The sequence below is a fragment of the Petromyzon marinus genome, chromosome 38 (genome assembly GCF_048934315.1).
Source record: "Petromyzon marinus isolate PM22_M1 ecotype Great Lakes invasive population chromosome 38, UKy_Petmar_22M1.pri1.0, whole genome shotgun sequence".
In the NCBI taxonomy this organism is placed as follows: domain Eukaryota; kingdom Metazoa; phylum Chordata; class Hyperoartia; order Petromyzontiformes; family Petromyzontidae; genus Petromyzon; species Petromyzon marinus.
Window position 1 is genome coordinate 13873345 of NC_133704.1, and position 14918 is coordinate 13888262.

The 14918-nt window shown below is 54.7% G+C and overlaps 1 protein-coding gene across 2 annotated transcripts in view; it reads right to left on the bottom strand.

The window, feature by feature from the left end:
• Window positions 1-8458: 8458 nt before the first annotated feature.
• The window catches only part of LOC116957762 (uncharacterized), a 16403-nt gene continuing 9943 nt past the window's right edge, over window positions 8459-14918 (bottom strand). Inside the window, exons 2-3 of one of the 2 annotated variants that reach the window (XM_076072460.1) lie at window positions 12093-14918; window positions 11716-11850 (exon numbers count right to left, since the gene is read on the bottom strand). The exon at window positions 12093-14918 is cut by the window's right edge and continues 1366 nt beyond it. In XM_076072460.1, the coding sequence (XP_075928575.1) occupies window positions 11840-11850; window positions 12093-14918 (2837 nt within the window). In that variant the 3' untranslated portion in view covers window positions 11716-11839. The other variant, XM_076072459.1, reaches the window with a different exon arrangement.

Genomic DNA, 14918 nt, shown 5'->3' on the forward strand with positions numbered 1-14918 from the left:
AAGGCGTGCCGGCCTTCATAGGGACTAGCACTTGCCCCTACAGTCTGTGAAGGCTACACGGGGGAACTTTGTCTTCGTGTGTCTGTGCACGTGTCTGTGTGTGCGCGTGTCTGTGTGTAAAGACCTCTCCTATAAAAAGGCGTTTCGCCTCATCCCCTATTTATAGTTTCCCGTGACCACCGGTTGGGTATGAGTCACGACCCTCACAGAAATACACAAAGACAAAAATCCCCCGGGTAGCCTCTACGAGACTGCCGGGGGGGCAAGTGCTGATAAGGAATCGCAGCAGCAGCAGCACATACGAAGGCCGGTACCGTGGCCGATCCCCAGCACGTAAAGGTCGCACTCGTTCCGCACGAAGCAGCTTGCCACAGACGACCCACAATGCCTCCTCGCTGCTGATCTCGTCAAGAACCCTGGCCCTTAAGCGAGTGCGAGGCCGGTAGCATGATGTTATAAAGGGGCCCTAAATAACAAAAACACTTAAATATTAAACATACGCACATTTGTAACTTGCATAGTAAAGTTATTGTATTTTTTCATTTGCTATACAGCCAGATAATAGGACAAATCGCTAACCTTAAACACCCAGTCGTTCGTAAAAGTCGAAGGCGGTATAGTACTATAGTGATAGAGCAAGTGCAGAATCACATGTTGTACTACATATGTAGCTGCTACTACACATGTTGTACTACATATGTTGTAGCTACTACACATGTTGTACTACATATGTAGCTGCTACTACACATGTTGTACTACATATGTAGCTGCTACTACACATGTTGTACTACATATGTTGCAGCTACTACACATGTTGTACTACATATGTTGTAGCTACTACACATGTTGTACTACATATGTAGTTGCAGCTACTACACATGTTGTACTACATATGTAGTTGCAGCTACTACACATGTTGTACTACATATGTAGCTGCTACTACACATGTTGTACTACATATGTTGCAGCTACTACACATGTTGTACTACATATGTTGTAGCTACTACACATGTTGTACTACATATGTAGTTGCAGCTACTACACATGTTGTACTACATATGTTGCAGCTACTACACATGTTGTACTACACATGTAGTTGCAGCTACTACACATGTTGTACTACATATGTAGTTGCAGCTACTATACATGTAGCTGCTCTTGCTACGAGCGTCATCATCGCGCGGTGCTTTCTGATGCGCGACTTCTGCGGCCGTCTGGAACGCTCTCGCTTCCATTATTAGGAAGTGGCCGCTGCAGCTGTGCAAATCATCATCATCATCATCTCGACTGACAAACTCATTGCTTTAGAACACCTTGTTGCTGTTGTTGTTGTTGTTTACTTTGTTGGCATGCGCGGCCCGCACCTCCGAGGAGCGTGGTTGTCTACGTAGGGCGTGAAACGAGTCCCGCGGACTGCACACACGTGATCACGCGAGTCGGAGGTACAGTCGACCTGCGGGAGGCCCAGGACCGGCCCAGGTCTCCGTCACTCGTGGCCCTGAATCGAACTCGGCTCGCCGGGGTTTGCAGCGCAGAACCACTCCGCCGTTCCGACTGACGCATAAAGACACAAAGACAAAGACCCCCCCCAGGTAGCCTCTAACATGCTGTTGGGCAAGTGCTGATAGCGAGTAGCACCTATGAAGGCCGGCATGGCACACGAGGGGGTGGATGGCCAACGCCACGCCCGGCCACCTTTGTCTCCCCAGTGGCGATGTGTACACATCGTATCAGGTACTCATTTGAGGCCGAGCCGACCTAGAGGACATCAGCATATACACACACACGTATGCGTACGCGTGCAACTGCACACGTTAGGTGGGACGTGTTGACCAATCATCGGGCAAGTGCAGTGTGTGATGGTGCAATCTGCATTCGGCTCGTGACGACTGGAGTCTTTGTAAACTCTGTGGTGTAAGTTAGTCTATTTTACTATAGAGGTGTAAGTTAGTCTATTTTACTATAGAGGTGTAAGTTAGTCTATTTTACTATAGATGTGTAAGTTAGTCTATTTTACTATAGAGGTGTAAGTGAGTCTATTTTACTATAGAGGTGTAAGTTAGTCTATTTTACTATAGAGGTGTAAGTTAGTCTATTTTACTATAGATGTGTAAGTTAGTCTATTTTACTATAGAGGTGCAAGTTAGTCTATTTTACTATAGAGGTGTAAGTTAGTCTATTCTACTATAGAGGTGTAAGTTAGTCTATTCTACTATGGAGGTGTAAGTTAGTCTATTTTACTATAGAGGTGTAAGTTAGTCTATTTTACTATAGAGGTGTAAGTTAGTCTATTTTACTATGGAGGTGTAAGTTAGTCTATTTTACTATAGAGGTGTAAGTTAGTCTATTTTACTATGGAGGTGTATTTGTGTATACATGTGTGTGTACATACGTGTGTGTGTGTACACGTGTGTGTACGTGTATACGTGTGTGTATACGTGTGTATACGTGTGCGTATGTGTATACGTGTGTGTATACGTGTGTATGTGTATACGTGTGTGTGTGTGTATATACGTGTATGTGCGAGAGTTCTTACAGTGGCGTAAGCTACCGCGTTTAATTTTAAATCAGGTAACTGGATACCCGGTCTGGAGCGTAGGGGGGGGGGGGGTAGCAGTGGGGGGGGGGGTCCCCCCTATCCCCCCTCCTCTCCCCCCTCTCCACACCGCTGTGGACCCGAACAGAGGGTGAGGGTTAATAATGGTGAGTGGTTGGTGATTATAGATCAGGGTTCATGATGGTGAATAGTTGGTGATTATAGATCAGGGTTCATAATGGTGAGTAGTTGGTAATTATAGATCAGGGTTAGGGTTCATAATGGTGATTAGTTGGTGATTATGGATCAGGGTTCATGATGGTGAGTGGTTGGTGATTATGGATCAGGGTGAGGGTTTATGATGGTGAGTAGTTGGTGATTATAGATCAGGGTTCATGATGGTGAGTAGTTGCTGATTATGGATCAGGGTTCATGATGGTGATTATAGATCAGGGCTCATGATGGTGAGTAGTTGGTGATTATGGATCAGGGTTCATAATGGTGAGTAGTTGGTGATTATAGATCAGGGTTCATAATGGTGAGTAGTTGGTGATTATAGATCAGGGTTAGGGTTCATAATGGTGATTAGTTGGTGATTATGGATCAGGGTTCATGATGGTGAGTGGTTGGTGATTATGGATCAGGGTGAGGGTTTATGATGGTGAGTAGTTGGTGATTATAGATCAGGGTTCATGATGGTGAGTGGTTGGTGATTATGGATCAGGGTGAGGGTTTATGATGATGAGTAGTTGGTGATTATAGATCAGGGTTCCTGATGGTGAGTAGTTGGTGATTATGGATCAGGGTTCATAATGGCGAGTAGTTGGTGATTATAGATCAGGGTGAGGGTTAATAATGGTGAGTAGTTGGTGATTATGGATCAGGGTTCATGATGGTGATTATAGATCAGGGTTCATGATGGTGAGTAGTTGGTGATTATGGATCAGGGTTCATAATGGTGAGTAGTTGGTGATTATAGATCAGGGTGAGGGTTAATAATGGTGAGTAGTTGGTGATTATAGATCAGGGTTTATGATGGTGAGTAGTTGGTGATTATAGATCAGGGTTCATGATGGTGAGTAGTTGGTGATTATAGATCAGGGTTCATGATGGTGAGTAGTTGGTGATTATGGATTAGGGTTCATGATGGTGAGTAGTTGGTGATTATGGATCAGGGTTCATGATGGTGATTATAGATCAGGGTTCATGATGGTGAGTGGTTGGTGATCATAGATCTGGGTTCATAATGGTGAGTGGTTGGTGATTATAGATCAGGGTTCATGATGGTGAGTGGTTGGTGATTGGTTGGTGATTATGGATCTAGGTGAGGGTCCATGACTTGTCATAATTTCTGAGCACAGAATCAGAATATCGATCTGCAGGAGGAATCCAAAGAGCTCTAAAGCTCTTTGTCACGGATGTCCAGTAGGGACACGGAGTAAGAACGTGACAGCCACAAACCCGACACTAAACCATGTCCATGCTGTCACACACCGTATACACGTGTACACATGTACACGTGTATACGTGTACACATGTACACGTGTATACGGTGTGTGTGCAAGTTGTAAGGGCGCGGTGGCACAGACCTATTTCATGTAAAGGTTTCAATCCCTTGTTCATCGTGACGTCCATTTTACTTCGATGTCTCAACAACAGCGTCACGGAGACCACGTGACGTGAGGGCTCTGCCTGTTAGTTGATGCCGGGGGGGAGGGGGGGAGGGGGGGGAGGGGCGCCTCGGCCCCCCACGTGGAGTGACGTCAGCCGCTAATTATTATTATTAATGGGGGGGGTCCATGTGGAGTGACGTCACCTGTTCATGATTATTAATGAGGGGGGCTGGCCGACGTGGAGTGACGTCACGCACGGGACACACAGACATTCTTGGCTCATTATCGTAGTAAATAACAACAACAACAACGACGATGATGATGACGATGATGATGACGATGATGATGACGATAATGACGATGGTGATGATGACGATGATGACGATGATGATGATGAGTGTCTTACACCTTTCTGGCCAAAGCAAGGGGGAGGAGGTGTCAAGATGTCCAGGCGCCTTTTGCAAGGAGCCGAGTCTGCATGGAGCACACACACAGCACGTGTGTGTGTGTGTGCGGTGAGCATGCAGACAGGAACATCTAATGCTCATGTCTGATGCTTCGTCTTTGATTGGGTTCACTCCACCGGAGGCTAGCAGCAACACTGCGTGCTCCACGCGGCGTTCCAACACCTCCCGTGTTGCGGATTCCTGTAGCGATGACTCGTTGGTTCTTTCCGGTAAAGTCACGTATAAATAAGAAATAATAAAATAACACAATAGCGCACGACGTTTCGGTTGCAACACAAGCAGCCATCATCAGGTACAGAAGAGCTCAATTTGGGAGAGCGGGGAGACGCATAACCCCAGATGTATATACAGACACCCAAGTAGGGGGAACTACACAGATTCAAATCACGTCTTGTTCACATTTGTCTTGTGACCCCCCACCCCCACCCCCTACGCCCAATTGATTGAACCCAAACTTTTCGCCTACTTTGCGTGGACATTTCTGTTTGAAATAAACCTGTCAAGTCTTTTTTGTTTGTTTTACATAATTAATTGGTGGTTTAGCGAGGCATCGAGGGGGGGAGGGCATTGTTCCCACGTGACGGCTTGGAACAGACTGCCACTCTCTGCCTGCACAGACAAGGGGCCATCTCGGAGCGATATCCCAGAATGCACCTGTAAGGTTCTGAACACGGAGACCATCAGCCAACTCCTGTCCCACTAGTCCCACTGGTCCCGCTGTGGTCCCACTTGTCCCACTGTGGTCCCACTTGTCCCACTGGTCCCGCTGTGGTCCCGCTCTGGTCCCACTTGTCCCACTGTGGTCCCACTTGTCCCACTGTGGTCCCACTGTGGTCCCACTGTGGTCCCACTTGTCCCACTGTGGTCCCACTTGTCCCACTGTGGTCCCGCTGTGGTCCCACTGTGGTCTCACTATGGTCCCACTTGTCCCACTGTGGTCCCACTTGTCCCGCTGTGGTCCCACTGTGGTCCCACTGTGGTCCCACTGTGGTCCCACTGTGGTCCCACTGTGGTCCCACTGTGGTCCCACTTGTCCCACTGTGGTCCCACTTGTCCCACTGTGGTCCCACTGTGGTCCCACTGTGGTCCCACTGTGGTCCCACTTGTCCCACTGTGGTCTCACTTGTTCCACTGTGGTCCCACTGTGGTCCCACTTGTCCCACTGTGGTCCCACTGTGGTCCCACTGTGGTCCCACTTGTCCCGCTGTGGTCCCACTGTGGTCCCACTGTGGTCCCACTGTGGTCCCACTTGTCCCACTGTGGTCCCACTTGTCCCGCTGTGGTCTCACTTGTTCCACTGTGGTCCCACTGTGGTCCCACTTGTCCCGCTGTGGTCCCACTGTGGTCTCACTTGTCCCACTGTGGTTCCACTGTGGTCCCACTGGTCCCGCTGTGGTCCCACTGTGGTCCCACTGTGGTCCCACTTGTCCCACTGTGGTCCCACTTGTCCCGCTGTGGTCCCACTGTGGTCCCACTGTGGTCCCACTTCTGCCCTCCTATTGCTCCTCTACATCAGAGGCCGGCTGCCTGGGGCTTCGCAGCCACCTGGGGCTCATTTGGGATCGCTCCTCCGTGACCGTTATTGATGAAGCACCACGCCGTCTCGTATTCACCACCACCACCGCCTGTGTGTGTGTGGTACACAGACACGTGTCTGTGTGTGTGTGGTACACAGACACGTGTCTATGTGTGTACCACACATACACACGTGTCTATGCGTTCCACACACACGTGTCTGTGTACCACAAACACACACACACACGTGTCTATGCGTTCCACACACACACACACACACGTGTCTGTGAGTACCAAACACGCGTGTCTGTGTACCACAAACACACACACACACGTGTCTGTGCACCACACACACACGTGTCTGTGCGTACCAAACACGCGTGTCTGTGTACCACAAACACACACACACGTGTCTGTGCGTACCAAACACGCGTGTCTGTATACCACAAACACACAAACACACGTGTCTATGCGTTCCACACACACGCGTGTCTGTGTACCACAAACACGCGTGTCTGTGGACCACAAACACACACACACACGTGTCTATGCGTTCCACACACACGTGTCTGTGTGTACCACACACACACACGTGTCTATGCGTTCCACACACACACGTGTCTGTGTACCACAAACACACAGACACACGTGTCTGTGTGTACCACACACACGTGTGTCTGTGTACCACACACACACGTGTCTGTGTACCACACCGACACGTGTCTGTGTGTACCAAACACGCGTGTCTGTCTTCTTTGGTTCTTTCGGTAAAGTCACGTAGAATGAGAATAAAATAATAAAATAAAATAACACAATTAAATTCTCACGACGTTTCGGCCACAACACAAGTGGCCTTCTTCAGGTGAAAGGAACAGACCTGTCGGGACGACAGAGCTTCAATGAACGTTGTTAAGATTCGTAGCGTCTTTTAAGCTTATTTTAGAGAAGTGAGGCACCTTGACAAAGGGGTTTACATATGTGTACCACACACACATGTGTCTGTGCGTACCACACACACACGTGTCTGTGTTCCACACACACATGTGTCTGTGCGTACCACACACACACGTGTCTATCCATCACACACAGACACGTGTCTATCCATCACACACGGAGAGGCACGTCACTTGTCCACGACCACATACATCTTGTGCACAAAGACAAATTATTATTTTTACTTAAAACTTTCGTGACTGCAGGAATTCATATTCTTTGGTTATTTCGGTAAAGTCACGTAGATAGAAAACATATCTTGTTATTTTCTATCTAAGTGACTTTGCCGAAAGAACCAAAGAATATGAAAGACAAAGCTCCCCCGTGTAGCCCAGACACAAAGTGCTGCTGTTAGCAAGTAGCAGCGCCTATTAAGGAGGGGGTGGGTAGGTGGCCAACTCCAGGCCCGCCCGGCCGCCTTTGTCTCCCAGAGTAGCGATGTCGCTATCCACCCAAGGTGCGAGTCCACCACACACCACACACCACATCCCTGTCCACCTAAGGCATGAGTCCACCAACCACACACCAACCACACACCAACCACACACCACACCCCTGGCCACGCAAGGCGTGAGTCCACCAACCACACACCAACCACACACCAACCACACACCACACCCCTGTCCACCTAAGGCGTGAGTCCACCAACCACACACCAACCACACACCACCCACACACCACCCACACACCACCCACACACCACCCACACACCACCCACACACCACACCCCTGGCCACGCAAGGCGTGAGTCCACCAACCACACACCACCCACACACCACCCACACACCAACCACACACCACACACACACCAACCACACACCAACCACACACCACCCACACACCACCCACACACCAACCACACACCAACCACACACACACCACACCCCTGTCCACCTAAGGCGTGAGTCCACCAACCACACACCACCCACACACCACCCACACACCACCCACACACCACCCACACACCACCCACACACCACCCACACACCACACCCCTGGCCACGCAAGGCGTGAGTCCACCAACCACACACCACCCACACACCACCCACACACCACCCACACACCACCCACACACCACCCACACGCCAACCACACACCAACCACACACCACCCACACACCACCCACACACCACCCACACACCACCCACACACCACCCACACACCACCCACACACCACACCCCTGGCCACGCAAGGCGTGAGTCCACCAACCACACACCACCCACACACCACCCACACACCACCCACACACCACCCACACACCACCCACACGCCAACCACACACCAACCACAGACCACACCCCTGGCCACGCAAGGCGTGAGTCCACCAACCACACACCAACCACACACCACACCCCTGTCCACCTAAGGCGTGAGTCCACCAACCACACACCACCCACACACCACCCACACACCACCCACACACCAACCACACACCAACCACACACCACACACACACCACACCCCTGTCCACCTAAGGCGTGAGTCCACCAACCACACACCACCCACACACCACCCACACACCACCCACACACCAACCACACACCAACCACACACCAACCACACACCACACACACACCACACCCCTGGCCACGCAAGGCGTGAGTCCACCAACCACACACCACGCACACACCAACCACACACCAACCACACACCACACACACACCAACCACACACCAACCACACACCAACCACACACCACACCCCTGGCCACGCAAGGTCCACCAGGTCGTGCAGCCTCCCGGGGTATCCTCTCCCCAACTCAGAGCCCCTCTCGAGCGCCCACAAAGAGCAGCGCCTGCGGGGTCATCAGCACCGTGAGCACGGCAGTGAACTTAACGTGGGGTCATCAGCGCCGTGAGCAGGGCAGTGAACTTAACGTGGGGTCATCAGCGCCGTGAGCAGGGCAGTTAACTTAACGTGGGGTCATCAGCGCCGTGAGCAGGGCAGTTAACTTAACGTGGGGTCATCAGCGCCGTGAGCACAGCAGTGAACTTAATGTGGGGTCATCAGCACCGTGAGCACGGCAGTGAACTTAATGTGGGGTCATCAGCACCGTGAGCACGGCAGTGAACTTAACGTGGGGTCATCAGCGCCGTGAGCACGGCAGTGAACTTAATGTGGGGTCATCAGCGCCGTGAGCACGGCAGTGAACTTAATGTGGGGTCATCAGCACCGTGAGCACGGCAGTGAACTTAACGTGGGGTCATCAGCGCCGTGAGCACGGCAGTGAACTCAACGTGGGGTCATCAGCGCCGTGAGCACGGCAGTGAACTTAACGTGGGGTCATCAGCGCCGTGAGCAGGGCAGTGAACTTAACGTGGGGTCATCAGCGCCGTGAGCACGGCAGTGAACTCAACGTGGGGTCATCAGCGCCGTGAGCACGGCAGTGAACTTAACGTGGGGTCATCAGCACCGTGAGCACGGCAGTGAACTCAACGTGGGGTCATCAGCACCGTGAGCACGGCAGTGAACTTAACGTGGGGTCATCAGCACCGTGAGCACGGCAGTGAACTTAACGTACCACGGCGCTGTGCGGGTCAAGGAAGTGTCTCAGTGCGTGCGCCCCTCCCCCCATGGAGACCCATAGACTCACATGGAGACCCATAGACTCACATGGAGACCCGTAGACTCACATGGAGACCCGTAGACTCACATGGAGACCCATAGACTCACGTAGAGACCCATAGACTCACATAGAGACCCACAGACTCACGTAGAGACCCATAGACTCACGTAGAGACCCATAGACTCACATAGAGACCCATAGACTCACATGGAGACCCATAAACCCGCATAGAGACCCATAGACTCACATGGAGATCCATAGACTCACATGGAGACCCATAGACTCACATGGAGACCCGTAGACTCACATAGAGTCCCATAGACTCGCATAGAGAACCATAGACTCACGTAGAGACCCATAGACTCGCATGGAGACCCGTAGCCTCGCATAGATACCCGTAGACTCATATAGAGACCCATAGACTCACATGGAGACCCACAGACTCACATGGAGACCCACAGACTCACATAGAGACCCATAGACTCACATGGAGACCCATAGACTCACATGGAGACCCACAGACTCACATAGAGACCCGTAGACTCGCATAGAGACCCGTAGACTCGCATAGAGAACCGTAGACTCACATGGAGACCCACAGACTCACATAGAGACCCGTAGACTCGCATGGAGACCCATAGCCTCACATGGAGACCCATAGACTCACGTAGAGACCCATAGACTCACATAGAAACCCATAGACTCGCATAGAGACCCGTAGACCCGCATGGAGACCCGTAGACTCGCATAGATACCCAAAGACTCACATAGAGACCCCTATACTCGCATGGAGACTCATAGACTCGCATAGAGACCCGTAGACTCGCATGGAGACCCATAGACTCGCATAGAGACCCGTAGACTCGCATAGAGACCCGAAGACTCGCATAGAGAACCATAGACTCACGTAGAGACCCATAGACTCACATAGAGACCCATGGTCTCAGAGTCCCATATACTCACATAGACCTTTAGACTCACTCAGAGACCCATAGACTCACTCAGAGACCCATAGACTCAGAGACCCATAGACTCAGAGACCCATAGACTCAGAGACCCATAGACTCAGAGACCCATAGACTCAGAGACCCATAGACTCAGAGACCCATAGACTCAGAGACCCATAGACTCAGAGACCCATAGACTCAGAGACCCATAGACTCAGAGACCCATAGACTCAGAGACCCATAGACTCAGAGACCCATAGACTCAGAGACCCATAGACTCAGAGACCCATAGACTCAGGGACCCATAGACTCAGAGACCCATGGCCAAACGTCCCAATGTCCCAGCAGCCTCCTGGCAACGAGCCTCAAGGCGCAGTGAGGCTTCCACGTGTCGCTGGTGACACTGGGTAAAGTCAAAACCCGCACGCGCGCGCGCGAGTGTGTGTAGGTGTGTGCACACGTGTGTGATAGGTGTGCACACGTGTGTCTTTGTGTATGTGTACCCATGTGTGTGTGGTGTTGGTACCTACATGCATGTGTCGGTGCAACCGTACGCGCACGTGTGTAGGTACAGTATGTGGCTACTGCTATAAATGTCCACGTGACGATGCTGATGATGATAAGCCACTTCGTTGAGCTGTCATTTGTGATGGGTGTCCACGTGTGGGTACACACGTGTTCTAGATACATGTGTGGGTACACACGTGTTCTAGATACATGTGTGTGGGTACACACGTGTTCTAGATACATGTGTGTGGGTACACGCGTGTGGGTGCGCACACGCGTGCATTGCAGCCGTCACTCACCGTCGGCCGAACTCCCTTGACTTCCAAATCCTCCGCAGTGCATCCCGGGCACTGGGTGCCAACCCAGGCCCCCCGAGGTGGCCAGCGAGCCCTTGTCAGCCGCGTGGACGAACCACGGCGAGCCGCCGCCACCGCCTCCCCCGCCGACTCCGGGCGTGGACGACGAGGACGAGGGACAAGACGAGGAGGACGACGAGGAGGAGGAGGTGGAGGACGAGGAGTTTGACGACGAGGACATTGCTCCGTCTTGAGGAGGCTGCAGGTGGTGGTCTGACGGGGCTGAGGTCTCCATCACGGACGACGCTGATGACGTCGTCATCCCGTACACTCTCCTCGTGTGCTGCTGCTGCTGTAGCGATAGGTGATGTCCCTGCTGCTGCTGCTGCGTGTGATGATCACTCGCCATCTGTCCAGACATCACTCCTCTGTGATGTCCACTCGGAGACATCTGATTGCCCTGCTGCTGCTGCTGGTGATGATGGAGTTGATGATGCTGCTGTTGCAGTTGATGCTGATGTTGGAGAAGCTGCTGCTGCTGATGATGATGATGATGCTGGTGATGCTGCTGCTGATGCTGCTGATGCTGCTGCTGCTGTAGAAGAACGTCATTCGACTGAACTCGAATTTGCCCCGACGACTGCTGCTCACCTGGCGAGGTCATCCCCATCTCGGTCGAGTGAGGAGGACCGCCGCCCACGCCGCCGGCGGATGACGACGAAGATTGCGGCGGAAGAGGAGGCGGTGGAGGAGGAAGGGCAGAAGAAGATGCCGATAATGACGACGGTCCGGCGGAAGCACCGGCGGCGGCGGGAGCAGCGGCAGCAGCAGCAGGAGGAGGAGGAGGAGCGCCGCCGGGAGGGCCTCCACCCGGCGGCGGCGGCGGCGGCGGCCCCCCCGCCGACAGCGCCACGGAGGAGATGACGCCGTCGATGGCGCAGGGGTCCGGGCAGAACTCAAGGAGGGGCGAGGCATCGCTGGGCGGCGACAGGCTCTGGATGCCGCTGTCGAGGGACGCCAGCAGCAGGTCGGTCTGCTTGTCCCCCAGCGCCGGCAGGTCCGGGTGGCCCGAGGCCCAGCCGCCGCCGGGTGACGAGATGCAGGCCTCCGTGCTGGGCGCCGCCGACGCGGCCGACGGCGGCGGAGCTGCTGACGACGACGACGACTGCGGGATCTGGGAGGACGTTGAAGCGGACGAATCGCCGACACCACCGCCCCCGCCACGAGGAGTCGCAGTGTTTCTGAGACCCGGACTGCAATTCTGTGATGCGGATGTTGATGTGGCTGCTGCTGCTGCTGCTGCTGCCTTTGAAGTTGTAGCTACGGTACCAGTAGCGCCGCCGCCTCCTCCGTGACTGATGATGTTGTTGTTGTTGTTGATGTTGTTGTTGTTTTTCCTTCGGCCACGACCCCTGCCTCTCCCTCTCCCCGTGGTCACGATCTCAGATCCTCCTCGTCCGGACGACGTCCCGATCCCACCGCTTGCACCACCACCTCCACCTCCTCCTCCTCCACCTCCTCCTCCTCCACCTCCTCCACCTCCTCCACCGCCAGCAGCAGCAGCGGTAAGTGTCCCTGGGGCTCGGTCAGCCGGCGAGGAGAGGAGTCCCCCGCCGGCGTCTCCGTGCTGAGTGGGCGTGTGAGCGTTGCCGGCGCCCTCCTGCTGGTGAGCTCCCGTCGGGGTCGTGGCGGTGCCGCCGTGAGCCGGAGACTCGGTCTCCACGGCGCACGACAGGGGCACGAAGTCTCCGCCACCGCCAAGGGCTTCCTGCTCTCCTCTGCCTTTCCCTTCGCCCGACGGCGTCCCGCCGCCGCCGCCGCCGCCGCCGGCACCGCCGGCCTGCTGCTGCTGCTGCTGCTGCTGCCGCTTGCCGTAGGTGACGTTGAGGCTGGGCGCCCCGAGGCTGGCGATCATGTTCTGGCACGCCGTGGACAGAGCGGCCAGGCAGCTCTGCCCGAAAGACGACGACATTCCACCTCCACCTCCTCCGCCTCCGCCTGCCGCTCCACCACCTCCACCCGCTCCCCCGCCCGCTGCCGCTCCGCCGCCGCCGCCGTTGCCGCCGTTGCCGCCGTTGCCGCCGTTGCCGCCGCCGCCGGCGATGGCCGCGGCGTCCTTGCCGTCGGCGTTCCCGAGCGCCAGCGCCCCCAGGGCGAGCGTTCCGCCAAACTTGCCGCCCATGGGCTGGGCGTGCGGCACGGCCCTGCAGCCGTGCGGGGCCATCGCCATGCCGGCCTGCGTGCCCGGGTAGCACGCGCCGCCCTGCTGCTGCTGCTGCTGCTGCATATTCCTTAAGTGTGGCGAGCGGCGCAGCATTGCAAACTCGAGCTGCTGCTGCTGCTGTTGCTGCTGCTGCTGCTGGTGGTGGTGATGGTGATGTTGCTGATGTTGTTGTTGATGTTGTTGTTGGTGGTGGTGGTGATGTGCCGCGTACAGGCTGGGACTCATCTTGCTCGGGATGCACATCTCACTGTGCATCATCGCCGACAGCGGCCCCATCTGTGGCATAAACTGCTGCTGCTGCTGCATGCGGAGGCTCTCCAGACTCAGCTGACCACAACGGCTGCTCTGCATTTGCTGTTCCAGCTGCTGCTGCTGCCCAAAGTGGAGGTTGGACAGGCCTGCTGGTAATACAGACCCCCCAAGGAGTTGATGCTGCTGCTGTTGCTGATGCTGCTGCTGTTGCTGAGCATACAGCTGCTGCTGCTGCTGAATGGAGTCGCACACAACACCACCGATAGCGCCGCCGCCGCCGCCGCCGTTGTTACCCACGCCGGCGCCTCCGTGCACTGCGCCTTTGGCCGATTCGGCCAAGAGTAACTTCCCCTTGCGGGGCAGCATGTCACTGGGCAGGGGCCACGGCCGGCCCTGGAAGCCGTGCTGGGTCAGCCCGTTGTTGTTGTTGTTGTTGTGCGCCTGCTGCTCCGGAAGCAACGACGCCGCCGACGCCGCCGCCGACGCCGGCGGTTGAGGAGGTGGCGGTGGAGGTGCAGGAGGCGGAGGGGTGAGCGTTGGGTAGACGGCGCCACAGTGAGCGCCGGCCGTGCCGCTCGCGAGCTTCTGCTTGCGGAAACCGAATCCCAGCCCAGCAGCAGCAGCAGCCGCCTGCTGCTGCTGCTGCTGCTGCTGCTGGTGGTGGTGGTGGTGCTGAGAGTGTGGATGTTGAGGCTGCTGCTGCTGCTGCTGCTGATGGTGAGGATGATGGTGGGCCGACGCGGATGGACTTAACCGCGCCGGGAATGCGGAGTGAGAAAGGGGCGGCACAGCCTCGCCGTACGCCGAAGGCTGCTGATGGTGCTGATGGTGTTGGTGGTGGTGGTGAGGGTGAGGGTGATGGGGAGGGTGGTGGTGAGCTGGGTGGTGAGGTGACGGCGCCATCCCCGAGCCGAGCCACGGGCCCTGTTCCCCGACACCACCGTGGGGGTAGAATTCCGACCGTGCCCTTTTGGCCGCATGTCCAAAATGCTGCTGCTGCT